The sequence below is a fragment of the Protopterus annectens genome, chromosome 2.part1 (genome assembly GCF_019279795.1).
Source record: "Protopterus annectens isolate FY-2018-M chromosome 2.part1, PAN1.0, whole genome shotgun sequence".
Taxonomy (NCBI): Eukaryota; Metazoa; Chordata; order Ceratodontiformes; family Protopteridae; genus Protopterus; species Protopterus annectens.
The window spans coordinates 954,878,118-954,905,784 of record NC_056729.1 but is presented as its reverse complement, the minus strand read 5'-3'; the positions used below and the strand labels follow the sequence as shown (position 1 = coordinate 954,905,784).

The 27,667-nt window shown below is 39.1% G+C and overlaps 1 protein-coding gene across 1 annotated transcript in view; it reads left to right on the top strand.

The window, feature by feature from the left end:
• CC2D2A (coiled-coil and C2 domain containing 2A) overlaps positions 1-27,667 on the top strand; it is a 3,655,067-nt gene that overhangs the window by 1,864,527 nt on the left and 1,762,873 nt on the right. Inside the window, exon 20 of the mRNA XM_044062582.1 lies at positions 1,609-1,812. Within this exon, the coding sequence (XP_043918517.1) occupies positions 1,609-1,812 (204 nt within the window). The remainder of the gene's footprint in view (positions 1-1,608; positions 1,813-27,667) is intronic.

Below are 27,667 nucleotides of genomic sequence, written 5' to 3'. Positions count from 1 at the left end.
ATAATCAAATGTGAAATAAATAAAGTGTTGCCTAAATGGGAACAGTGGGTCCCTTGAGGTTAACATCCCTCTGGTCTTGAAATATTTGTATGAGCTACTTCAGGATGGCTTATCATATGCATCCATTAAGGTGCATTTAGTAGCCATCTCTGCTCGAATGCCAATGGGTCTCCCTCTTTCTTCTCTTTTGGTAAAACAGTTCATGAAATGAGTATTGCATATGAGACCCCCTCACAAGCAAATTCTTCATTTGTGGGCTCTCAACTATGTTCTAGTAAAATTGACCTTACCACCTTTTGAACATGCTACTCAAGTTGATCTTAACTTCTTAATGTGGAAAATGGTTTTATTTATTGCTCTGACATCTTCAAGGAAAATCTGTGAGTTGGAAGCTCTCATAGTGGGACAACCTTACCTGATTTTCCATATAGGTAAGTTTGTGTTATGCACTAAGCCCTCTGTCATGGCAAAAGTGGTCTTAGAATTCACCCTCAGTCAATGTATCAACCTGCCTCTGTTCTTTTTAGGTCCTAAGAATAAGGAAGAGAGAATACTTCATACCTTAGATGTACATTGGCAGCTCAGATACTACCGTGACAGAATAAAACCCTTCGGAAGGGCTGAAAGGCCTTTTATTTCTACACGTGGGCAAAGAAAAGTTAACCTTTCTCTAAGCAAACCATTACATGTTGGTTGTCCTCTGGTATTGTTTTTTGTTACACCCACCATGGGAAGGAGAATCCAGGCAAGGTAAAGGCACATTGCGCCAGGGCATTTTCCTCTTATGTGGCTTATTGAAAAGGAAAACACTCTAGAAGTATTCTAAAGACAGCAACTTGGTCTTCTTTCTATACCTTTATGAAACAATACAAGCTGGATGCCTTTTCTAAATCCAGAGCAGGCTTCACTGCTCCAGGGCTCCCGGACCCTTATTTTTCTTCCTTCCAGATTGGATAAGCTGTGGGAATCTACCCATATGCCAGTAAGGCAGTGTGTTTTTTGAACATAGTACAGTTGTGTTAAGTCCTATTTACCTGTAACAGCATATGTTTGCAGTGCACACTGCCTTACTGGCAGTACCTACCCATCATCCCTTTTTTTGGTTGTACGTAGTTTGGTATTGGAGTTGCCCTTGTTATGTTCAACAACCTTTTTTGGTGTTTGTGTTGTGTGTGTGTGGCTTTTGGTTTGGAAGAGTAGGTATTCTCAAACCTCCTTTTTCATATTCTCTTCCATCTGGACCGTCAAAAACTGAAAGGGACCTGTATGTGGTTGATCACACCTTCAGACTGGCAGCAGGAGGAGCTCTGAGCTTTTGTAGACTGCCAGAGAAAGGATGGCAGGGCACGACAACCCATATGCCAGTAAGGTAGGGTGCTTTACATGTTTGAGACTGCTGGAAAGTTGTCTGTTCTGTATTAACAAAAAAGCTGGTACTCTTTGTATTAGTGGAAGTGTATATTTATTTTTGCAACCACTGATACAGTTGTTAGAGCCAGTGGCTGAAGGTCCTTTAGCTGTCAGTTGCTTCAGAAGTATTTTTTCATTGCCAAAAGTTTGTCTGCTATTCCTTCTCCAAGAAGAATGAAACTTTTTTTTTTAAATTAGGTTGCCAAAAGTGGAGATGTTCATGCCCCTGTTTTCTTCAGACTTGAACAACTGCAGGAAGAGTTTAACTTTGTGCAAGATGAAGAGTTCAACAGTTCAAAGAGATTCCGACTGTTGCAACTTAGGAACCAGGAGGTAGCAGAGTTTCGAAATTACAAGAAGGTGCCTGCACTGGAGAGAGAGATCCCTAACAAGATTTTCCAGGTACAGCAAGAAGCATTGAGATATTTTTGTAAATTTGTAATTGTACAGAGATGTGCTTTCTGCAGCTGAAATTTCCTTTTCTTAAAAATTGTACTTTGTTTTGGTACAGATTATAAGTTATACACATTTACACTGTAATGATAGAAGCCAATTGTTGTTATCACTTTTTTATAGTTTCCAGGGTATATGGGAAAGGTGAATGGCAACTGCTATAGGTATAAAAAGTGTTTTGGGGTCTTCTACAAGATTGGAGGTAGAGGTGATTGGGGAACTGACCATTAGTTGGGTATAATAACAAAAACATTGTAAATGTTGTACAAGACTATGATAGTGAAGTGGCAGCTGAGTCATAGGCCAAAGCTCTCCATTTACCTCTCATTGTGTCCCTATCCTCAACTATGGTTGTAAGATTTGGGCAGTGATACATAGGATGAAATCATGACTACAAGTAACAGAAATAAAGTTTCTTCCACATGGAAGCTGAGCTTCCTCTGAAAGATAGTGAGTATCCCTGCAATCTGGGAGGCTGTCAAGAGTCTAGTCACTGCTGCTTTGTATTGACACAGGAGTCATTTGAGATGGTTTGGGCACTTTTGTTGGTGCCCCATACTCTGTTTATGGAAGGTGTATTGAGGCCTTGTCCATTGGGAGAAAGTCCTAGAACAGGCTCAAGGCACATTGGAGACTTCCAAGATGGCTGCACACTTATCAACAGCTTAACTTCAGCTCTCCCAGTGTAAAAACAAAAGCTAAGAAAAAGGGGTGTCATTCAAACAGTTTTTTTTTTTTCAACCAAAAGCTGTGAAGATAAAACACTGTCTGGTAAGGATTTGTTGGCTGTTCATCAAAAAGCAGTTCAAGCTTCAAGAAATGTCTTCCAGTAGTTTAGAGGAAAAATCAAATGTACTTAGAGATGATTAAACTAAATGAAATATTGATGGAGTATATTAACTCAGATAAAAAAGACTGGAAAAATAGAAGCTGTGACTAGAAATTTAGATGAACTTACAAAACTGCAAAAATTAGAGGAGGAAATGAAGAAAAGGCTATTAAGTATGAAACTGCTCAAGAAGAACAATTTCAAAAAATAGTAGAGTTAGAAGACAGAGAGAGAGCAGAGATTTTCTGCTGTACCAGAAAAACTAGAAGGAGCATACTCTATTATGAAAGCACAGATAAGCAACTGCACTTGTATTCTACAGCAGAATTTGTTAATTGAAAGGGGTCATGCGTGAATACTCCCAACTTGGGCATGAGAAAGCAGCCAAGTACTGTATTAGTAACATACCTCTCAACTGTCCAGATTTTCAACAAATGTCCAGATTTTTACCTCATATTTTTGGTCTTTTTTCATTAAAGTCATGGTTTCTGGCAAATAATTGAGGATCTAAGTCACAATGTCAGGCATTTGAGTTACAGATTTCATACGCTTTGAAAAATGAGAAGTAGCCAAGACCTATGTTAGTAAAGATCTAGTCATACCAGCAGACGGAGTTGATCCTGACAAAACTGTGGCAGAAGGACAAAGTATTAAAACTTTGAGACAACAGAGTGTCTATAGAAAATGTACAGTATACCAGGCAGAAGAGAAACACATTATCCCTACGATTGGGGAATGTTGAAAGGTAGGTGTGAGATTCAAGCTTGCTGTATCCAGAAATATTTTTCTTGGAGGATCAAGGACATTTTTTTCGATGAAGAACATGTTAATGAGGAAACAAAAAGTATATCCATCATAAAGTAAGTCAGCAAGCAGAAGAGGACTCTGCTTCTCATTTTTCTGAGAGTAAAGTTCGTAGAGAGACTTTGACAGTGAAACCTTTTCCAGTGTTCCAAAGGAAAATGCTTCAGAGACAGAAAAAAGCACAAGAGGTGACTTTAAGAATCAAGAGTTATCGTGGACTGGAACCAGAGTCTGGTGTTGGGAGATGGAGATGAAATGGAAGATGACCAGCAACAATGACATTAATGAATACATTGGAGAATATAAAGCACCAGTCACATTTGTGAAATGTGTCTTTGTAAGAAAAAGTGTTTCAAACCGACTTTGTTAAATTTGTGGGAGGAATGTAATCCATATACCTCACTTTCCGTTATCAATGATTAGAAGGACACTAAAAGGGGAAAAAGTAACTGTAAGTAAAACAGTTTTGTTCTAATTTTTGTTTGTATAAAACATTTCATGATATAAATTACATGTTATGTATAGTAAATTAGTTTGTGTAGTGACATTTATTTTTAAATGTGGGGCACATCTTTTTCAGTGACTGTTGTAGGTGTTTATTTATGTATTTATCTTTGTGTACTGAGGTAATGTACCAAAGCCAGATCATGGTCAAATTGGGCCTTAGGCAAGGTAATGGATTGGGCCCCCCCACAGACACACACACACACACACACACACACACACACACACACACAGCAGCCCACAGCCCACAGCCCACCCCGCAACCATTCCAGTGTCCCATTACTTGGCTATTTCTCTTCAGGCACCATAAACACTGTTCAAAGCTTTCAGAGTGCATAGTATTTTCTTCATGACTTCTACAGTGATTACAGGTATTTGGATTTAATTTAAAACTTATTTCAAATTTTATAACACAAACATTGATAGGCATTTGTTAAAATAAACAGTACAGTCTCGCAATGAAAACAGACTTAGCATTAGCAGTAAACTTCTTTGCCCTTAGAACTCACATTCATTGAAACAACATTGAAACCTACATTCAAAGAAAATGCATCTGCCCATTGGCATTGGCCTTTGGGCCGTTTTCAAACCATAGGCCCTTTGTAAACATTTTTAAGACCATGCATACATGCATGTGTTCTTTGATTCACCTTCCTGATTGTATTAAATTATTTTCCTTGTATAATACAGCACCACTTGTTAGAGTGTGTTTTAAATTTGTAATTTTGAACATTGTGCACATAATTTTGAACATTTTTCCAGTAAGCAATAAAACAAAATTTATGAACAGGTAATGACAAAACTGCCCATTTCAGAACATTTCAAAGATCTGATGAAGCGTGCATGAAGCACGCGAAAGCGCTTATCTCTTACTTTGTTTGGAATAAAGAAGATTTTTTTGCAACAATTGGACTTCTCGTGGTGTATCCTGATAGTTGTCTTCATTGTTACATTTGGTTCTTTTACTTGCTGCAGGATACTTTGGGAGAGTTAGCGGTAATATTTTCCAACATTTCAACCATAAAAGACCACTCAAACTTCTATCATTACAATCCACCAATATCAGTCAATAAGCACAATCTCTGCAGAAGTAAAAGTCATCTGAATAATTCCACATTAAAGAGAACTGTAACTAATGAAGAAGTTGCTGCTAGCACACAACTTAATATTTCAGTGTTTCATCTTCAAATTCAGTGCCTGCTGCCCTTGAAGAATAGCTTGCCTGTGTTACTTTAAAAACATGGTAAGCTAGTAATATTGCAATAGGTAATGAATGGCAAACTGATAAATTCATACTTACTAGGCATCTCATCCAAAGGAGGACATACTCAGGACTGCAGCACCCCTACCCCCTTTAAGTACAACACAATGTCAACAATCCAGCTACATGCTGCAGGAGTAGAACCTACAGCCTTCTGCATCAAAAGCAAATATGGTACCTGTTGTGCTACTAACACTGTTTTAAAACTCTTTAACACAATAATGATGACAGTTTGCTAAAGAAAACAGTTGCACATTGAAAATAGACTTAGTATGTGCATCAGTAATCTTCTCTTCCCTTGAAGCTCACAATTCCTTGAAAATGCACTGAAGCTAACAATTCCTTGAAAATGCATTGAAATTCACATTTTTTTGTGCAACTTGGTGGTAGTTGTAGAGGATTCGGGCTCTTGTTTCCTGTAACTAAGGTACTAGGTTTGAGCCTAAGCAAATTAACTAACCTGCCATCCCAAACTACCGCATTTTACACACACACACACACACACACACACACACACACACACACACACACACACAAAACCCTTACCGATGGAGCATTGTTTGTCCATCCATCCTTGGCAGCAACTGTGTTTGTCTGTGCTTAAGGTTAAGGTCCAGGCAGGAATGTTTTGTATTTAAATTCTACATGGGGAATGCAGAAACATGGAAGACACAAGGCAAGCAACAGGTGCATGCATTGACATAAGAAGAAGCAAGCAATGTCTGGTGCGTACTATAACCCACAGAAGCAGAAGGCATTCTTGAAGAAGAACACCCTTAAACACATGCATTTTTTTTTTTAATTTATTTTTTTATTTTTTTTTATTAAAAAGATAAATGTTGTGGCAGGCCTCAGGCCATTAGGGCCCATTCAAGCCAACAGGCTCTAGGTGACTGCCCAGGTTACCTAGTGCTGGATCCGGCTCTGTAGTCCATTGATCAGTATTGACCAATTTCAGACTCATCCAGGATAAAATGTAACATATAATACAGTACTGTTAAAAATATTAAACAAATACGTTTTTTACTTGTAAGCAATGTAGGCTTTACAGTATAACAACAGAAGAAAGGCTGGACAATGATGAATGCCTAGATTAATGTCATTAGCTTAAGCTGTAAACATTTTTTTGTAAGTAAGAAGGATTTAAAAATAAGACAAAATGGTGAATGCCATGAAAAATGCCAATATTCTTATGTCTAAAAAGATATTAGCTTGTTTTTCCATTAGCAAATGTTCAGTGAGTGTCAAGAAGTCTGCAGTTGAAGGCAGGTGTACATTCTCTTGTAAGTAAAACTCAACAAATATCAATTGCTGAGCACTTTTCCTTGGAGATGAGCTGTTTGCAGGTGCAAACAATTATTCTTGAAAGTTCTGAGCATTCTGTGCTGAGGGAAATGCAAACTCTAAAGGTACAGTGACAAGCAGTTCAATGAAACATAAAGTTTGAAATTATGGGAAGTGAGTAAGAGATAGCAGCCTCACCCACAGCCTTAATACATTAATGCATTTAATAAAATGATGTACTATTTATTTTTATTTAAAGATATCTAGTGCACTTTTTCTTACGGCTAAAAGTTAATGCTTTTTTAAAGTATGCAAGCTGTTTTTTATATCTTGGAGGGGAATGGAGATAAGAAAATAACAGACAGCAGTAAATGTAAATTGGAACACAAGCTGTAGCATGCACTTTAGCATGGGTAACCTTTATTTTAGGCTAAGTAATGCATATTGTTGCAGCTGTCGATTTGGGGAAGTAATTCCTATCTGGAGGGTTGAACTTCATTTTCTGAAGATGTACATAGTTTAGTGTGTTTGTTCTAAGTTAATAGGGGATGGTGGTGTTTTGAAAATGTGTCTAACTTTTTATTTGTGGGGATTCATTAAAACAAAAAGTCTTGAAAAATATATGATACAGGTTCAAATGGACATGAGAAGACGCAACTGTATAAAAGACTGGCCTGCCAAACAGGTATGTGTATATAGCATGAAAGTTGGAAATATGCATTCACTAAAAATGTCATGTATAATAGGTAAGAAAAATACCTAATATCTTGTGACGTAAATGGTCTTACAGGAAAAAGCATTGAATGATGTTAAGAAATGCAGAGTGCAAATTAGCAATGCTGCAATAGATGCATTTGTAAAGGAATGAGCACATGAATTTGAAAAAGAAAGGATTTCAGGATGGATAGTCAGCAGAAAGTCAGGGTGGAAGGAAAAAGGGTGTAGTTATACTAATTGCTAGAGCAGCTCCAATAGTGATAACGAAATGATAATAATGGTTGATTTGTGGTAGTATGGGGCTATTGACAGGGGAGGAGGAGAATTACACTGGCTTGTATTTATATTCCACCAAAAATTGCTATTATGGAGCTAAAGAAAATTTTGGGAGAAATAATCAGATTTCAGCATTGAATATTACATATAGGTGGAGATTGGAACTTGATTTGCAATAGTGAGGTATAAGTGGGTGCTAGAAGGGAAAATATAACAAACGAGGGTTGATTTCTCAAGAAATGTATGCACATATTTGATATGGAAGTTGTGAATTCAGTTGTAGGAACTTGGACAGAATTCACTTATTTCCCAAGGTACAATAAGTAGGCGAGACTAGATAGAAATTATATTTCACAAAAACATTTACGTGTACCTGAAAGCTTCCACACATGTTCAATAACTATTTCACATCATGCACCCATGAAAACTAAGATGAAATGTAGGGTAATGAAGTAAAATTGGGGCACTTGTGCTTTCCCACCTCCCTGAAATAGAGGAATGTAAGGAATGGGTAACTGAAATTATTCAGTAGTTACTAAAGAAGATAGAAATATCTTTAGAAGTTATAGCTAGTGAGAGTGATGAAATGAAAATGGAGTTCATAAACAGGATAGGAATAATAAAAAAAGTATCATTAAAAACTAAAGGAAATTACTTAGAGGGTCTGACAAGGGTTAAAATGTTTTAGAATATAAGAAGAGGGGCAAATGCAGCATGCTAAATATAATAATATGCATGTGTTTAGAAAGATTGCTGATAAGCAACTATTTTTTGACAATAACTCCGGAGCATAAAAACTTTTAGCATGACTTAGGCAGCAGAAAGTAGAAAGGGTTGTTGGCAAGCTTATAACAAGAAAAATAACTAGAGATTATATAGAGGTTTTAGAGATATTTTGGAAATTTTATGAACATTTGTATAAATCAGAGACATATAGAAATCAAGAAAGATCACAACTGGAAATATTTATGGAAGACTTGATCATCACAAGGTTGGAGGTTGATGAGGCTCAACAATTAAATAGTTAATGTGACGTCCAGCTATATCCCACCGGACTGCCAACAACTAAATGACATCTCGTACTATTCTGGGTCAGTAACTAAGGAGCTTCAATCCTTACTACTGACTCCAGTATGAGACTGCCACTTAAACAGAAGTAATAATTCACAATTTTGCCTAAGAGCACAACAGGACTATATACCTCTGTCCACCCAAAATGTATTTTATTATACATTGTGGAAATTTGTCCCAGATTAAGACCTCTGATACACTCACACTCAAATTTAAATCTCACACATACAAACATTTCTGGGAAAGCCTGACACAGATTTCCAGCTATGTCCCTTCCCCAAAATAGTACAGTAACGTTGCCACCAGTCAGACTGTCTTCATGCCCTTCTAAAGGGGTGTCCAATTATAAAAATTAAATATCAAAATAAATGATAGCTATAACCATAAGTGGAGCAGGCCTTCAAGGCGACCTGGAGAGTATCAAACAGGTATAAGCACTCTCTAAATTCTAAAGAAAAACACTGATTTCCAGCCGGGTCACTATCATCAGATTGAATGTTGATAATCTTGAACGCTGTAAAGAGCAAAAATGCCTGAAATCAAACTCCTTATTGTGGGGGGGGCTGCACCCCACACACCTCCTACCGAATATATATTCCAACTCCAAGATTGCACTACAGTGAGGAAAGGGCAAACATTCTGATCTTCACTGTACTGTGATCTCAGAAAAGCACTTTGAGTTCCGGAATTTTCGCTCTTTAGATCATTTGAGATTATCAACATTCGATCTGATGATATAAACACTTTCCAGCCACAATGTAAAGTAATCAAAAACATTTAATAATAATAAAATGATTACAAGAATGTAAATCAATAGATTTCACTAAGCACCAGAACTGAAAGAAATAGCCAGGGAATTGTTATGTCTAGGCTTGTATAGGCCCTAGGGCTGATAGCCTAGTACCAAACTATGAACCTATAATGAAAAACATTTAATAATAATAAAATGATTACAAGAATGTAATTCAATAGATTTCACTAAGCACCAGAATTGAATCAAGGGAAATGTAAAATTAAACTGCAGGATAGGAGTCCCTTATTCTAGAAAAACTATTATCTTAATAACTAAACTTTCCTGACCTAACTAAAGAACACTGTTCCTGATCTATTTTAATACATAACAACAAGGCAAAAGACAGGCTTACAGTTTTTGTTGAGTTCTCTTTCATGGGTGTCCACTGACTGCACAGCACTGTGACTGTACTTCACATAACTGCTCAGCATTTGACAAACTGCAGTCTCAACTGTCTTATTTCAAAATATAGCAGTCAGCTGTTTGAAACAAGTTCTTTTTCTGTCAATCAGCTGTTTAAATAATTACCTAGCAACCAGGTACATTCTAATGACATCACCCACTGTTCAGGTGATTCTCCACAGTACTTCAGAATGTCCTTCACAAACATGCACAGTGAGAACTGTATCAGAACACTGACACATTTAATCATCCTATTCAATCAGGGAAATACTCAACATTGTAAAACTTATTTACATTTCACAATTAGACATGCTGGCATGCAGTATGCACAAATCCCCTGCCAGACTTGCTAACACAGATGACAGTGTTTTCATTTTCTTCACAGATAGGAAGATAGGACGAGATGAGAAAAAATGGTGATGTATGATCATCCTGCAGTAAAGTCTCCATGTCTGAAAGTTTGGAATTTAGGAGGGAAGAAAGTTATAAAGATCTGGAACTTTTTGCTTGATAGTTTTTTAAAATGAGAGGAAGCACCAACATCTTGAATGAAAGTTGGAGTGCCTGTATTATCTAAGAATGGTAAAAACTCATCAAATCCAGATTCGTACAGATCCATTTCAATTTTAAACCATGATTATAAAGAATTTTGACTAAACTAGGTAAAAGAATGACAAAGATGTTTTAAAACATTTTAGATATGGATCAGCATGGTTTTATGGAGGAGAGACAAACATTTGACAACATTAGCAGATCATTGATGATCCAGAGGGAAGCAGAATGCAAGAAAATACCACTGTTATTGGTGAGTCTCAATGCAGAGAAAGCATTCAAGAGAATAAGTAGGGATCATATGAGTGGGGCAAGGGAAGCATTTCCATTCCCTGATAAAATAATAATGTTAATTAGCAGGATGTAGGAGGGATCAGAGGCAAAAATTAAAGTGGGAGGGTTTCTCTCTGCTAGTTGTGTTTGAACAGAGGAACTAGGCAGGAGTGTCATCTTTCCCTTTGTTAATTGCTTTATATTTAGAGCCATTGGCAGATATAAAATAAGGGAGTGAAAATGCAAAGATATAATTGGTATGGTAATTGAGAAAAAATGGCTTTATTTGCAGATGATAATATTTTATGCCCGATGAATCCAGAAAAGGACATCTCACTGTTGTGAAACATTTTGAGACAGTTTCATATCTTTTCAGGAAATACAATTAATGAAGATTAAACAAAGGCTATAGCCATAAATTATGTGCTCCCACACACAAATTGGTTCAGCAATACCCGTATTTATGTGACACAATAAGATGATGTATGTCTTTAGGAGTATGGATTAAAAATTCTTGTTTTATCTCAGCTAAGGATACATGGGAAGATACTAAAAAGATAATACAAAAACCGAGAAAGTGAAAGTCCTTGGTTATGGATATGGATAATATTTTCTGTGGGAAAATGAAGAAAAGGCTGGCTGAGTATGAGACTGTTCAAGAAGAGGTGTTTCTGAAAAATGGTAGAATTAGAGGGCAGAGCATGTAGGGAAAACCTGAGAGTTTCTGCTGTACCAGAGGAACTAGAAGGAACAAATTGTATTAATTTTATGAAAGCACAAATATACAACTGAACTGGTACTCCACAGCAGGAGTTGTTAATTAAAAGGACACATTGTGTACATGCTCCCAATCTAGCAATGAGAAATAATCCAAGACCTCTAATAGTAATGATGCAATCCTAACAGCAGAAATAATTGATTTTGACAAAATTGTGGCACAAGGACAAAATGCTTAATGTTGGAGACAGTAGAGTGTTTGTGGAAAATTGTTACTCACTGCACACTAAGCAAAGAGGATTAAATTTATTTCATCAGTTAGAAAATGTTGAATGCCAGGTGTGAGATTCAAGCAGTTGTAGCCAGCTATCTTTAGAGTATTTTTCCTAGAGGGTCAAAGTCATTTTTTGATGCAGAACATATTAAGGAGGAAATATAAAAGTGTATCCAACAAAAAGTGAGCTAGCAAACAGAAGAGGACTCTGCTTGTTATTCTTCTGATATGCCAGTAAATCCTTTTCCAGTGGTCCAAAGGAAATGCTTGAGACACAGAGAAAAGCACATGAGTTGAGTAGAAGAACAAGGAGTACACTGGAAGTGAACCAAAGACTGAAGTTGGAAGATGGAGATCAACAGGAATAAAACCATCAACTCAGACATTGATGGTTTGTAATCCCACGTTTATTCATTAGTCACGTTTGTGAAATGACAGAACAAGAAAACCTGTAAATATTGTACTTTTTTGACTTTGTTAAACTTGTAGCGGACTCCAAAGCATATGCCTTACTTCATGTCATTAATGCTTAGAAGAACATTGAAACTGTAAATAAAATAATTCTTCTTAACAGTATTTTTATAAAACATGACATGTACTGCATGTTATATAATAAAGCATTTTCAGTTAGTTTTGTGTGTTATAGGGGCACAAAAGTAAACAGATGCCTTTTTCCTTCTTTCTTTTTTCGTTTTAAGAAATGTAGACACTGCAGCATAAAAAGAGAGGAAAGCATAGACAAATGCATGTTTTAGAAAATAGGCTGTAATCTTAGGTTGTCGAAGTGAGAGACAAGCTGTAAAAGTATGCAGAGCACAATATAAGTAAAATTGATATGCCTTTTTATAGTTTCATAGTTTAGTACTAGGCTATCTGCCCTGGGGCATTTGCAAGCCTAGCCCTAGAGATGTGGCTTTCGCCACCCCATGTAGTGGTACTAAGGTGTATAGAATAAATTTAGAATACTGTGCCTTTGTCTAGTAGTGACACATTGAAGACCCCCTTACTTATTAAAATTAGTTTACTGTGCCTCTGTTAAGTAGCGACACAGGGGTGACCCCCGGGGTAAACCTACGATCTCCCATCCACTCGTCAAGATTTCTCTTGAAGAGAGTCAGTGAGGGGCTTTGCCTAACATGGACTGGGATTTTGTTCCAGAGTATGGGAAGCATCTGAGTTATGAATCTGTCCCTCCAGCATGTTCTATTCATGTTTGTACTGAGGTTTAAATCTTTGGCTCTCGTGGTTCTTATGGATTTTGATTTTTTGAGGTGGAGCATGTCCATCAATTCCTGGTTGGACATGGCCTTGTACGTCAGGCACAGATCACCTCTGAGCAGGCGGTATGCTACTGAATCGAGCTGGAGTTTCTTTAGCCTGGCAGCATATGACATATGTTGGAGACCCTTGATCCTCTTGGTGAGGTACTTCTGGGGTCTCTCCAGCTGTTGCAAGTGCCGGGTGAGGTACATACCAAATGGGGCATTGTACTCAATCATGGGCCTGATAAGGGAGGAGTACAGGGGCATGATGACCTCCTTTGATCTGTATGTGAACCCCTTCATGATAAGGTGGGCAATGTAGAAAGTCTTTCTAACCACTTTGGCAATGTGGGTGTCAAATGAGAGGTCACTATCAACTTGGGTCCCCAGGTCTCTAATTACTTTTTCGGTACTCAGTGGGTTACTGTCTATGTGATAATTTGTGGGTATTTTGTTTTTCCAAAGGGCATAACTATACATTTCTTGGCATTCAGTTTAAGGCCGTGATTTCGGCACCAGATATCCGTTTCGGTGAGGCCTTTCTGTAGGATGTATGTGTCAGCTGGTGTATCGACTATGGCGCCTAGTTTGCAGTCATCTGCGAACTTTGTCAGCCACAACCCTCCTGTGTTTGCTTTCACATCTGAGAAGTAAATGCCGAATAAGAAGGGTCCCAGGACAGAGCTGTGTGGGACACCACTTGTGACTGGCTTTGAGTCTGGCATGGCTCCCCCAATCTTGACTTTATGGGTTCTGTTCTTTAGCCAGTTTGCAACCCATCTTGTGACATATGGATTTACATTTAAGCTGTTTAGTTTATCTATGATCCCCGAGTAGGGTATTGTGTCGAAGGCTTTAGCCAAGTCCAGGTAGGCTGTATGGACTGCCTTGCCCTCATCAATGGCTCTAGTGACTGTTTCGAAAAAGTCAACCAGGTTCAAAAGGCAGGATCTGCCCTTTACAAAGCTGAACTGGGTGGAATCAAGTGTCTGTAGGTCCTCAATGTCGTTGTTTATGAGTTCCATAATAATTCTTTCCATAGCTTTGCAAACCAGGCTGGTCAAGCTTATGGGGCGGTAGTTCCCAAGGTCTGTAGTGGAGCCTCCCTTGTGGAGTGGGACCACTGTTGCTGTATGCCGGTGTTCAGGTACATATCCTGTAGTAAGGCTAAGGTTAAATAACATTTTTATATGCGGATATAGCTCCTCTTGGAGTTCACGTATCACACAGCCGGGGATACCATCAGGTCCCATAGATGCTGTGTTTTTTGCTTTGTTGAGGGCGGTTCTCACCTGGACATCAGAGATGACAGGGAGGTTACATTCAGCTGGGATGAGTATTTCTTCTTTTGGAGGTGAGGGAGGGGAGAAATTTGCACTGAACCTGTCAGCCAGAATGTTGGCAATATCTGTGGGTTCGGTAAATTTTTTGTCATCGTGTACTAACTCTGAGCATATCTGAGTGTTTCCGCCCAGGTTTCTAACATAACTGAAGAATGCCTTGTGGTTATCTTTAGTGTTCTTGGCGATTTTTCTCTCAAAGTTGGCCTTGGATATTTTTATGAGAGAACATAGCTTTCTACTAGTGCTGATCAGAGATGCCTTCCCTTTATGGGATTTTGCTCTGTCTTGCAGTAGCTTCCTTCTTTTGTTATACAATTTGTTTATGGCTGGGGTCCACCAGACAGGATGGTTTCCTTTGGTGGAGAGAGTCTTGATTTTATTTGGGACTGCACGATCCATGCATTCTTGGAGATGTCTGTAGAAAGCATTTGTGTAGGATTCAGCATTGTGGGATGTGGTTTCCATTGGCCCTGTGGGCTTAAATGATACCATCTCAGTCTTGAGAAGTGTAAAGTCGGCTTTTGAGAAGTTTCTCACTGTAGTCTTTTGTGCTGGGGGTGGAGGTGGTAAATGTATATCCAGGGTGATTAGTTTGTGGTCAGATCTCAACAGTGAGGGCAATACTTCTGGTGTGGAGCATTTTGTCCCCATATTTGTGATGATCAGGTCTAGTATATTATCCCCCCTTGTGGGAGAGGTGACTAGCTGTTCCATTGCATTTGAGTTTATGAATTCCAGGAACCTTTGGGCTAGGGTGTTAGGGCTAGAATAGTGCACCCAGTCTATGTTAGGGTAGTTGAAGTCTCCCAATATGATGGTATTTGGTGAGACATTCATATCTTCCAATGTCTTCAGGAAGGCTGAGGTGGGTTCTTGAGATTGGGAGGAATGGCTCGATTAAGGCCATTGGGTTGACCTAACAACAAGTTTTAAGTGGAATCAAGTAAATAAAAACATTGAATGTAATGAAATGTTTTCCTTTAGCAAATAAATGTTCACAGTGCAACATGAGAAAGTTGCAGGTGAAGGCAGCTAAGTATCTTGTTCTCACATTTCTATGAAGACAGTCTGATAAGAGGCCAATAAAAATTGAATGCTTTTTTCTTTCAGTTGCTCAAAGATAATGTTTTCTGAAAGCATTCAACTTGTTTTCTACATCTGGGATTGGAAAAAAGATAAGAACAAAAGCAGGCAGCACTGTGTATACCACGTATAACCTTCATTATAGGTCAGTTAAAGACTGTGACTGTAGCTGTCAATCTGGGACAATTGTTACAATTAAGAGGATTAAACTTCATTATTGGAGATGTACATATGTTTTTTGTGTTTGTATTAAGTTAATAGGTTGTGGGGGGTTCTGCTTGTAAGATATGACATAGGTTCAAATAGATATGACAAGAAACAACTGTATAAAAGATCACCCTGGCAAACATTAATGTATGCATGTGACACACAAGCTGAAACTAGAACATTAAAAAAAAATGCTGTTATACATAACCAGTGGGAATAGTAACTTAGAATCAGCTGTGTCTGACTAGATTAAAATCAGGTCTTGCCAGAAAAACAAGCCACCCTGGTGGACTTCTAGTATAAACAAGCTATACAACAATAAAAAGAAACTAATGTCCAAGAACAAGATCGAACTGGCTCAACAGGGGAAGAAATCCCTCTCTAGCTTAAACAAATTAGAGATCTTGTCAAGTCCTCCAAAGCTAGTTATAACGTAAAAGTCACCTCCCTAGCTAAGGATAATCACAAGGCATTCTTTAACTATGTCCAAAATCTAAAAGGGAATACCCAGCTATGCGCTAAACTGGTTGTGGATTGCACCACCCATACTTAACTGGAGGTAATAGTGAATCTGCTAGCTGACAGATGTGGCGCAAACTACACTCCCTGTTGCCTCCATTCATCCCCCAAAGTATACCTGCCACCATTCCACAGCCTGTTATCTTAAGAGGACAGATCATCTGGGCACTCTTCAAGGCCAAAAACATGGCATCAATGAGACCAGACAACATTCCAGGTTGCCTTTTAAACAACTTAAAACATGACCTAGCAAACCCACTTGGATCCCTGTTTAACCACAGCCTGTCAGCTTGCTATGCTCTAGTGCAATGGAGGACAACAACAGTAACCCCTCTGTGTAAAGGGAGGGCATCAACCGACTGTGGGAGTTATAGGCCCAAATGTTTGGCTAGCTTCATCTTCAAGGCCATGAAAAGAATCATTATGGACCTTAATAACAAGAACATATGTTATCTTCAAACTCTGGACCCAACCCAGTTTGGATTCCTTGAAGGTGAATCATGCCTGTTAAACATGGTTGACTTCTTCAAGAAAGTCAACAAGACCTTGGAAGAGAGAAATACAGTGCATACCACCTATCTTGACCTAGCCAAGGCATTTGACAACAATCCCCCACTCAGGGATTATAGAAAAACTCTCCCAATTTGAAATTAATCCCCCTACATTACCAGATGGGTAGTCAACTGGCTCAACAACAGGACACATACTGTAAAAGTGGGTGACTTCACCTCTACCAAGAATCCAGTCACCACTGGAATAACGATGGGCCCCTTACTGTTTGGAATTTATTTCTCAGAAGTCCAGGCAAACATGGATGGCCTGTGGCTGACCAAGTTTGCTGACAATTACAAATTGGGAGCAATCATTGAGTCCCCCAATGATGTTAATATACTGCAGACAGGACTAACACAGACAAATCATTGGTGACAAAGCCATGGATTAAAGCTAAATACAGAAAAATGCATTATTATCCCCTTTGGGAAAGCTGATATCCCAGCTAATTACATTATAGATAGCACCCCCCCCCACGTGTAGACCCAGTGGTATGTGATCTGGGTACTCAGGTTGATAGCAACCTGAACTTTGATCACCACATATCCACAGTAGTAAGGAAATCCTTTTGTGTGGCACATCCTACAAGTAAAGGCATCACATGTAGATCTAAGGATATTATAATTCCATTGTAGTCAGCCCTCATCAGACCAGTAATTGCGTACAGTGCTCCCTTTTGCATATACCTCACCAGACACCTGCAACAATTGGAGAGACCACAGAGGTTTCTCGCCAAGAGATTACAGGTTGCATAAAACAAGTCTTGCTCAGAAAGACTGAAAGTCTTGTCACTGTATTCTGTCTCATACAGTTTGCTAAGGGGTGACCTGTTTCTAGCTTACAGGGCAGTCTGTGACCCAGCCCTGATGGAAATGCTTCATATTCATGAATCAAACTGCATGAGGGTCACTTGCTCCAGGGATCTTAACATAGCCTCTGACATGAACGTGTCATGCTGGAGAGGAGATACAATTCCCAGAGACTGATATTTCTCTGGAACAAGCTTCCAGTTCACATGAAACAGAGCCTCTCCCTGACCCTCTTCATACGCAACCTAGATCAATGGATAGGTGAATGCAAATTCACTCTTGGGTTTGTGCCCATGCCTCTCCTGGACAGAGGAAGTCATTATTAATTACCATAGACCCTTACCTCTGCGAACTTCAGTCACCTAACCACTGACAATTGGGGCAACTCAGATAAATATGGCTAGGCTTGTAAGGGCTCTAGGGCCATTAGCCTAGCAACCTTCTCTAAAACCTCTGAACATATGAACTTTTTATAATGGCAACACTTTCCCTATTATCTTTATATGAGGAATGTGAATGGTCTCACATGTATATAAAAAAAGAAAGAGTGGTGAGCTATACTAAGAAATGTAAAGTGCAAGTAACCATGCTACAAGTCACACATTTGGAAAGAACTGAGCTTGTAAATTTTATAAAGAAAGGATTTCAGGATGGATATTACGCAGAATATCTGGGATAAAGGAAAAGAGGAGTACTTATATTACTTGCTAGAGGAACTACAGTAGTGATAGAAGAGGGGGGGGGGTAAGATAATGGTAGATTTCTAGTAGTAATGGGCTACTGGCAAAGGGGAGGATTACACTGATATGTATTTGCATTCCACCTAAATCTGCTATCCTGGAGCTTGAGAAATTGCTGGGAGAAATAATCTGTTTTCAACGGAGAATATTGCTAATGGGTGAGATCTGGAATTTGATTTTCAACAGCGAGGGTGTGTCTGTGGGAGCTAAAGGGGAAACTTTAACAAAAGAGGGTAGATTTTTGAAAATAAAAATGAAAATATTTGGTATGGAAAATGTGAATTCAATAGAAGGATCTCAGAGTTAATTTACATATTATTCCCCAAGTACAAAAACTGTTAGGCTAGACGGAAATTTTATTTCACAGAAACATGTCTATTTAATTGAAAGTTTTAATATCCACCGAATAAGTATTTCAGATCACATACCAATAACTGAAATAAAAATACAGGGTAATGAAATTAAAAATGAGACACTGGCACCTCCTCACCTATGTTAAACAGCAATTTAAGGAATGGAAATTATTTAGGAGTTATTAGGAAAGGTAGAAATTTCTTCAGAAAATATAGCTAGGGAGGGGGATAAAATGAAAATGGAGTTTAAAAATATGATAAAAATAAAAGAAAGAGAGACATGGTTAAGAAGTAACAAGAATCATTTAGAGTGCCTGACAAAGATTAAAATATTGCAGAATAGGGGAAATCTCACAGAACAAGAAGAGGTGCAACTGCATAATTCTAAAGAGAAAATAAGGGACTACCTGGATAATATGCACGAGTTTTGAAAGATTGCTTTTCATAATACCCTCAGCACACAAAAGCTTTTAGTACAACAGCTCAGGTGACAGTAAGTAGAAAGGGTTATTACCAAGCTTACGGAGCCTTTAACAAGGAAAATAACCAGAGAGTCTGTAGAGGTATTAAAAATATTTCAGAAATTTTATAAAAATCTGTAGAAAACAGTGAAATGTGGAAATTAAGAAAAAGTACAAATGGAAATGTTTGTGGAAGAATTAAATTTGCCAAGGTTAAAGGTAGATGAGGTTCAGTTATTAATTGTTAGGATAGGAGAAGATGAGATAAAAATGGTGATGTATAACGAATCTACAGAAAAGTATCCAGGAATAGATGGTATTCCTGTGGAAGCTTTGAAGCTAGGAGGGAAAAAGTGATTAAAAGATCTGAAAGGTTTTATTTAACATTTTTAGCAGGAGAAGCACTAACATCCTGGAAGAAAGTTGTGGTGGCTGTAATACCTAAAGATGGGTAAAGGCACATCAGGTCCAGCTTCATATATACCCATTTCGATTCTTAACCAAAGTTCTTCTCTATGATAGCTAAAATAATTGCAAATGTGATGCCATAATTGATAGATATGGATAAGTAGAGTATTGTGGAGTGGATACATACATTTGACAACATCAGTAGAACACAAAGAAAGTAATTGGGAACATATTTTCTGTGAGTGTAATGAGTTGGCAGACTTAAAAGATTCCCCTGAAGACTGCTCTGTCAGAGATACTGGGTGAGCAAAGTGGTATAACTAAGGAAATTATATATTTTTTGAGCTATGATACAAAATTGGAATTGCCTAGAAATAGTAAGGCCTTGCTGAATCTAATTATGGTGGCTGCCAAAAGCAGTTACTAGAAAATAGAAATCAAAGTCTAAACCAACTTTACTAGAAGCAGTGAATATAGTAACAGAGATAAAACAACTGGAATTAGGATCTTTATTATTATTTTATTATTTTACATTTGTTGACCGGGAAAGTCCGACTGGACACATGTCTATTTACAGCAGAGGCCCGAGGAGAAACACTCCATTTTACATACAATGCAGTAACATACAAACAATACAGTAGTATACAAAGCAAATATAGAAGGATTAATAAGAATATGCAATACTATGTGATTATACTTCCTAGGACATTTTTACATAGTAGTTTAGTATTAACTATGAATCCATTTCTTAGAAATTAACTTTGCAAAGCTGTAATGCTTTCAAAAGGTAGCATTAAAAATTAGAAACTTGATGAGAAGAGTAGTTTTTAGTATGTTTGTCTTTACCCACTGGTGTTACAGGAACATAGCCATTTGTTAGAAAGATGGAGTATGAGGAGTTTTTTTTTAATTGAGTAGTGGAGGCGTTGGATGTGAGGGTGGCTGGTAGAGAGTTCCAGAGTTTGGAGATGCAGTAGCTATAGAGAGATTTCCCTGCTTTGTTTTTGTAATTTGTGACTTCAAGAAGGTTAAGGGTATTAGATCTCAAAATTCTTTTTGTGGTGTAAGGTTGTATAAGATGTTGGAGGGCTGGGACATTGTCTGGGTGGTGGTATAGCTTATGTGCTAGTGAGATTTGATTGAGTTGCAATAGTTGAGGGAGTTCTTACCAGTTTAGTTTTTTAAGGGCTATACAGTGATGTGTTCTATATGTAGATTCAGTGGCAAATCTAGCTATCTTGTTGTAACAGGATTCTAGCCTGTTAAGATCAGATTTACGAAGGTTGGTTAGTACTGGGGAAGCATAAAGAAGGGTGGATAATAGATGTGTCCTGGCTACTGTGATTCTAGATTGTTTTGAGAGAAATTGTTTGTTACGATAGAGCAGACCTAGTTTTTTATGTACTTTCTTGATGGTTTGGTCAGTGTGGATGTCAAATCTAAGGTTATCAATTTCAATGCTTAAAGGTTTGGTGTGGGTAGTTGGGATAATTACAGTTTTGTTGTTAGAAGTGACTGAGAAATTGACAGCTAGGTGGGCAGTTTTATGGGAAGAAAAAAAGTAGTAGTTTAGTTTTATCAGGGTTGAGAATAAGCTGATGGTTAGAGAACCAGGTTTCTGCTAGTGAGAAAGCATTTTGTGTTTGTGAGAGAAGGAGGTCTGGAGTGGTGGCTGCACATATGATAGTGGTGTCATTAGCATACTAAATAACAGTGGCCCTGGGGGTGGAGGACGGGAGTTGATTGGTGAATAGAGTGATCAGTAATGGACCTAGGATAGACCCTTGAGGTACTCCTAAGGGCCCTAGTAGTATGAGTGATAGTTGGTTTTGCCATTTTACCGCCTGATGCTGTCCTGACAGCTCTTAAACCATGCGATGGAGGAGGTACTGAGGTTAAGGGGAGAGAGTAAGTTGAGGAGTCTGCTGTGATTGAATATGTCAAAAGCTTTTGATAAATCTAAAAATATGGCTGAGACAAGTTGTCTTTGATTTCTATGATTTCTATTAATGGTAGTGATGAAAGAAAAAAAGTGCAGTGGATGTACTGTGGAAGGGTCTGAAGCCGTGCTGGTTTTTGGATAGCAGTTTTTTTTTAAAGAGGTAATTCATAAGTTGATTGTGTATGACCCTCTCTAGGATTTTGGATAAGGGTGGTAAGATAGCAATGGAGCAATAGTTATTGAGTTCAAAGGAGTTGCCTCCTTTGTGTAGTGGGATTATATGGGAAGTTTTCTATAGCTGGGGTATTTTGCACTCTGTGATTGATCTGTTGATGAGAATAGTGACAGGATATAGGCAGTAGCAGTTGCTGCTATTTGGAGGTACTCTGCAGGTATGTTGTCTGCAGCTAGGGTGGTAGGTTCGAGCTTTTGGAGGAGTTTTAGGATGGTTTTGATGGATACTGGTTGAAAGCTAAGGTGTGAGTCACAAGTTTGTGTTACCTTTATGGTTGGTGTCTCTGCTGGGTTTGGATGAGTGGTGTTAGTTTGGTTATTAGCTAGGGCCTGGATAGTCTCAGTAAAGTATTTGTTAAACTGTGTGGGAACATTGCTGTGAATGTTACCAGTTTTGGGTGTGGTGGAAGTAGTTTTCCCAGGCCGCAATACCGAATTGATTGCAGCCCAGAATTTTTGGGGAGTTTCGGCATGTTTTTGTTGTAGGTTTTGGTAATAGTTGGTTTTGTCTATTCTGATGAGATTCTTGGCCTCTTTGCGCAGTTCTAAGTATTTCTGCTTTACTATTTGGGTTTTGTTTTTGTGATATTGATCCCATGCTTTGTTCCTTTCTGTAAGAATAGTTTTGGTGGGCTTAGTTAACCAAGGGTCATGTATAGTTTTTATTCTGATGGTTCGGGGGGGGGGGGGCATGGTGGTTAACAATGTTTAGGAAGGTTAAATTAAAGTGTTGCACTGCATCATCAAGTGATAGTTGTTTTAAAGTGGTCCAGCTGCAACTATTTAGGTAATTGTGAAAGGCACTGGAGTTAAAGTTCTTTTTGTTCATAACTTCTTTATGTGTTACTTGACTCATGTGGAGTTTTGGTTCTTTGTAGATATGTTGGTTGGTGGTCACCGAGTAAGTCTGGACGACATCCAGCTTGGGCTGCAAGGGAAGGATGGGATGTAAGTATCCAGTCCAGGATGGGATGTAGGTATCCAGTCCAGAATGGACTGGTGTTTGGTTCTTTTGTCATTTCTAGTAGGGGATGTAATGACTTGGGAAAATCCATGTAGGTTAATATGGGTGGTTGGATTTTGACTAGTACAGCTGAGCCAATCTATGTTAAAGTCACTTAATGTGACACTTTCTTGATGTAGAGAGTTTGAGATCCATTCTAGTAGGTATTCCATAATTGAAATACTTTTGCAGGGGGAATGCAGCCTCCTATGATATTAATATATTTTTTGGAGTTCAATTTGAATTTGGTTAGAATGAATTCAGCATTATTTCTATGTGGGATGGTGATATCAAGTTGTTTGAGGATAAGGTGATTCCTGTACATTATAGCTACACCCCCTCCCCTTTTTATTACTCTGTCCTTACGGTAGATATTATACTCAGGAGCTGTAATTTCATTATTGTGAATATCGGGGTTTAGTCAGGTCTCAGTCAGAAGGAGAATGTCTGGCTTATACAGAGCTAGTAGGGCATGTAGATCATGGATCTTATTGAGGATACTTCTCATATTTAGGTTGAGAATGAGAAGAGATGTTTTATGCCTATGGAGAAGAGAGTAGGATAGATTAGAATTTGGCATGCTTTATGCGGTTGGACCTGGGTTGGGGTGTATGTCTCTACAGCTTGTGAGTTTTTTTAGTATAGATTAGTAGAGTTTTGTTGAGTTTAATGATGATTTTAGTGCGTATTAGGTAGTTGTGGGACTTGCTAGTTGATGGAAGCAGTTTATGATGGTGATTATCTGTGGGGGAAGGCTGGAAGAGGTGTGGAGTACATAGAATGTTTAGTGAGGTTAAATAACTGTTCAGGGATGAGGTCTGTTTGTGAGCGGAACTGGTGAGATGTAGATGAAGATGGGCATGATAGCACATTAAGGCTGAGAGGAAGAGTATGATAGTTATGGTCAGTACATAGGTAAGAAGTCTTAGAATGGATTTCCCTGTTGATGGGATCATGTTTAATTAAATAAGAGGGAGTTGGTAAATTAATCTGATACCAAGGGAGGTTAGCAGTAGGTCTTTTAAGAGTTAGAGAAGTGAAGTTTGATAGGAGAAAGGGGTGGTGGGAGGTCAATGGGTATAAATCAAATTGAAATTGGGGGGGTGTGGGAATGGGAATAGGTAGAGGAGCAGAGTGAGCCCACAGGGCAAATGGAGTGGGAAGAACTACGTACACCTTTCAAGCAAGAAGCTGTAGAAACAATCAGTCAGACTGGTGTTCCCCAGGTCTAACTGTCTTACAAAGTTAAACCATCTTTCTTCAGATTAACTTTTTAGCATTCCTATTTGGGAGTTATTGTGTTATGCTGGAGAGACTAGAAGCTGCAGTTTCGAGCAGAGAGATTGGCAATAGTGGGAATTGAACAGCTTAGTAGGGGTAGAATTGACACTCATGGGATATGCAATTAACCAAAAACAGGAGACAGGGTGTAACTATATAATGGAGTTTTATATGTATAAACATACATTAGCTACAGAAACAGTCGAGGAGCACAGGTTTTAAGGTTTTTGCTTGGGAAGTACACTAAGGGTAACCACTAGTTGCTGCAGGTCCTCTGCAGATATCCTAAAACATGGCTGTTTGACCTAATATTTGTCGAAACAGTCCAGGAGTACAGAATTCAGGGTTTTTGCTTGGGAAGTACACTCAGGGTGGCAACCAGTTGCTGTGGGTCCACTGCAGTTTTCCTCAGTTAGGGCTGTTTAACCTGTTTGTTGCATAAACAGTTAAGTAGCACAGTTTCAGGGTCTTTGCTTGGAAAGCGCACTCAGGGTGCCCGCTAGTTGCTGTGGGTCCTCTGCAGTTTTCCTCAATCAGGGCTGATGTTCTTTGTGTTTCTCTGTTGCAGTCATTGCATTTGGGTAATCTGCTGGCAGGTTGCCCTCAGTTGGCCTGATTAACAAAGTCTTGGTTCCTGCGTCGGTTGCTGTCCCTTCTTCCATGACGTCAGGTCGTCAGGGGTATAAAACATGCAGCCGATGCCATAACATCAGTCTTTCTTGCCATGTGGTGCCCGAAGCAGAAGTAGTTTGCAAGTGCTGGTCAGCCAACTCCTGAAATTTTCATTTTCGAATTTCAGAACCGAAATCTTCAAATTAAAGCTAAGTACCCCATTGGGGAAACTTTTTTTGCCCCTTACCGATGTCAGTAAAAGTTAATAATTGCATTACTTGTGGAAAGCAAATACCTCATAAAGATTTTAATTCGTACTGTATTCCTTGCCTAGGCCCTGACCACGACGTACCTTGCTGTCGGTTTTGTGCTTTAATCAGTGCACTATCCGTCGTCTGTACATTTTTGCTTCTAAATATTTCGGTTCTCAGTTTAATTATCCAGAAATGTCATCGGTTAGCCGTCCGACTACAGGGATTCTGAAAAAACGCAAAGATAAAGACAGAGACAGGCCGCCGAGGTCCAAAACTGCCGACGACGCTTCTCCTAAGCCAGTCGCCAGTTCACCGGTACTCAGTGAGGCACTTTCACAGCCTCTGATACCCACTACTTCTGAGTCGCAGGCCTCTAGTGAGACCCATTCGGAGTCCGGTATGCCGCAAGATATTTCAACTATGGAACCCGCGGATGTCTCTACCTTGGATGGGTCCGGAGCCGCTGTGTAGGCACCGGCTTCTGAGGGTGTATTCAGGCCTACAGACTTGCTATTAAATTTACACTGCCTTCATTACTAAGGCCTAAATCTCAATCCATGTCTACAATACAGATGCCCAGGCCATATGCTCAGGCCCCTATGCCTAAAAAACAAATGATAAAAATGGCTGAAGATCTAATTACTCTAATCAGAGGTAGTCAACACCCCCCCCCCCCAAGAGTCCTAGGGCTGAGCTTGATTATGAATTTTCTGATCAGGATTCTGTTTCTTCTGACTCTTCTGATGACCTGGATTTGTCCATACCTACTTATGAGGATTCTGATGCAGAGGATTCCATTCCCTCTGCTTCCCCTCCTGAGGATTTTTCTTTTGGGGAAACCTTACATACTTTAAGGGAGCATTTCCACTGGGAAAACCAGGAATTTTCTGATTAAAAAAAAAAAGGCTTAGGGATTTCCTTCTTCTTCCTCAGCATAGGCCTTTGGCTATACCTCCTGTACTAGACATTGTTGATGATGTGTTCTCAGAATCCAGTTGGGCCCCTGATTCCCTGCCTCCAGCTCCTAGTAAACCTGATAGATACTACAGGGTTCCTGAGTCCCACAAGTTCCTTTTCAAAAATTCTGTTGCAGATCCAGAGACCATATCTCAGGGGCCCAAGGGCATTAAGGCTTCTACTGCTAAAGATCGTACCCCTTCTGATAGAGACTTTAGGGCGCTGGATAGATGGGGTAAAAAGGTTTATACTTCTGCAACCTTGGCAATCAGAGCTTTAAACTGTGAATTTCATATGTTAAAATATCAACAGCATATTATTGGACTGGTTAAACAGCAAATGATGTTGATTCCTGACTGTGTGGAAAATAATGATTTACAGGATTTAATGCATTCTGATGAACAAATTGGAAAACATACCTTGCAATGTGGTTTTGATTCTTTAGAGGCCTCTTGCAGGGCTGCTGTTACTGGGTCTGTCCTTAGAAGGCATGCTTGGCTTAAGGAGCAATCTTTGCCTGATCATGTTAAAGCTAAATTGTTGGATGCTCCTTTAAATCAGGACCACCTGTTTGGCAATAAGGCTGAAGAAGTTCTTAAAAAGATGGAAGATAAAGCTAAATCTACTCAAACTGTTAAAGATTTTTTACAAGTGCAACCTCCAAGATTTAGTAGGCACTGGCCTACTAAGAACTGGCCCATTCCAGTCCCTTCCAGGTCCTCTCTAGCCAAACCCAGACACAGCAAAAACCCCAGTTTTCAGTCCCAGGGGACTCTCAGAACAAAGCAGTGGGGGGCCTCCACTTCCAAATCTGGAAATAACAAGACACCTCCATATGGTAAACAGTTTCAATGACTTCCTTTTAAAATTCCCAAGCACTTATCTTTTGACCGCCCCTTTGGGGGGGAAAGATTGCTCTTCATGCAGAGAACTGGGAGCTCATAACCCTGGAAAATGGGTTTTAAATACAGTGTCCCAGGGATACAGATTTCATTTCCACATGTTGCCAACACCAAACGGGGGGCCAGACCTGCCCGTAAATCAGTGGGCAGAGGCTCAAAAACAAGTACTTTCTCTCTTAAGCATGGGGGCTATTCAGCTGGTACCAAAAGAGGAAAAGGGACAAGTTTCTATTCTAGGCTTTTTCTGGTACCCAGAAAAGACAAATCATGGCGTCCAATCCTGGACCAGTCTACTCTAAACGCCTTTCTGGAGATTCTAAAATTCAAGATGCTGACTCTTCAATTACTTCCTATGCTAGGCAAATACACCTGGTTGGCAACTCTAGATTTAAAAGCAGACCTCCCAACCATACTGAATTACCCGGTAAAATACGAGTTTTGGGGTCCAAATAATGGAGTGCCACGATTCCCGAGTGGCACCCCTTAAATTCCGAGTTTCCCAGTACTTGTCCTTTAATTTCTGAGATTTACGGCACTTGGATTTTAAATTTCTCGGCTTTATGAACTGACGTCATCGCGTACGTCAGCTCTGTGAAAACAGCCTGCGAAAATGAGCTGAAGCTAACACATGAATGCATTTCTGGATGAAATGCTTCTTAAATTCTTAGCGGGAAGTTGGAAAGGAAACACAGCAGCCGTTTAAAAAAGGAACAGAACAGCAACCATTTAAAATGGCAAGGCATGTGGATGTGAAAGTTTTGAAACTGCGAGTGAGCCTGGAATCGGATGACTGCAATGGGAGTAACAGCCGTTGGATCTATGCTGCAAGGACTAGAACTGCCGCCAAGTCGCCGACTGGATATGCTGCCTGCTGTACAGAGAAAGAGCTGTTGTTGCCAACTGGAAAGGTAGGAACTAAGTGGTGTGCATGTGTGTGTGTGTGTCTGAGAGGGAAACACGGAGTAAAATGGAAGTTTTTTAATAATAATTATAACTCAATCCGTAATCAGTGGCAAGTTGGTAACACTGAAGAATGAATGACTAGTGCAGTGCTGTGCATCGCAGAGAATTCTAAACACTTCAGATGAGAAGAAAACGGGATTTGCAATGCAACGTTGGATAATC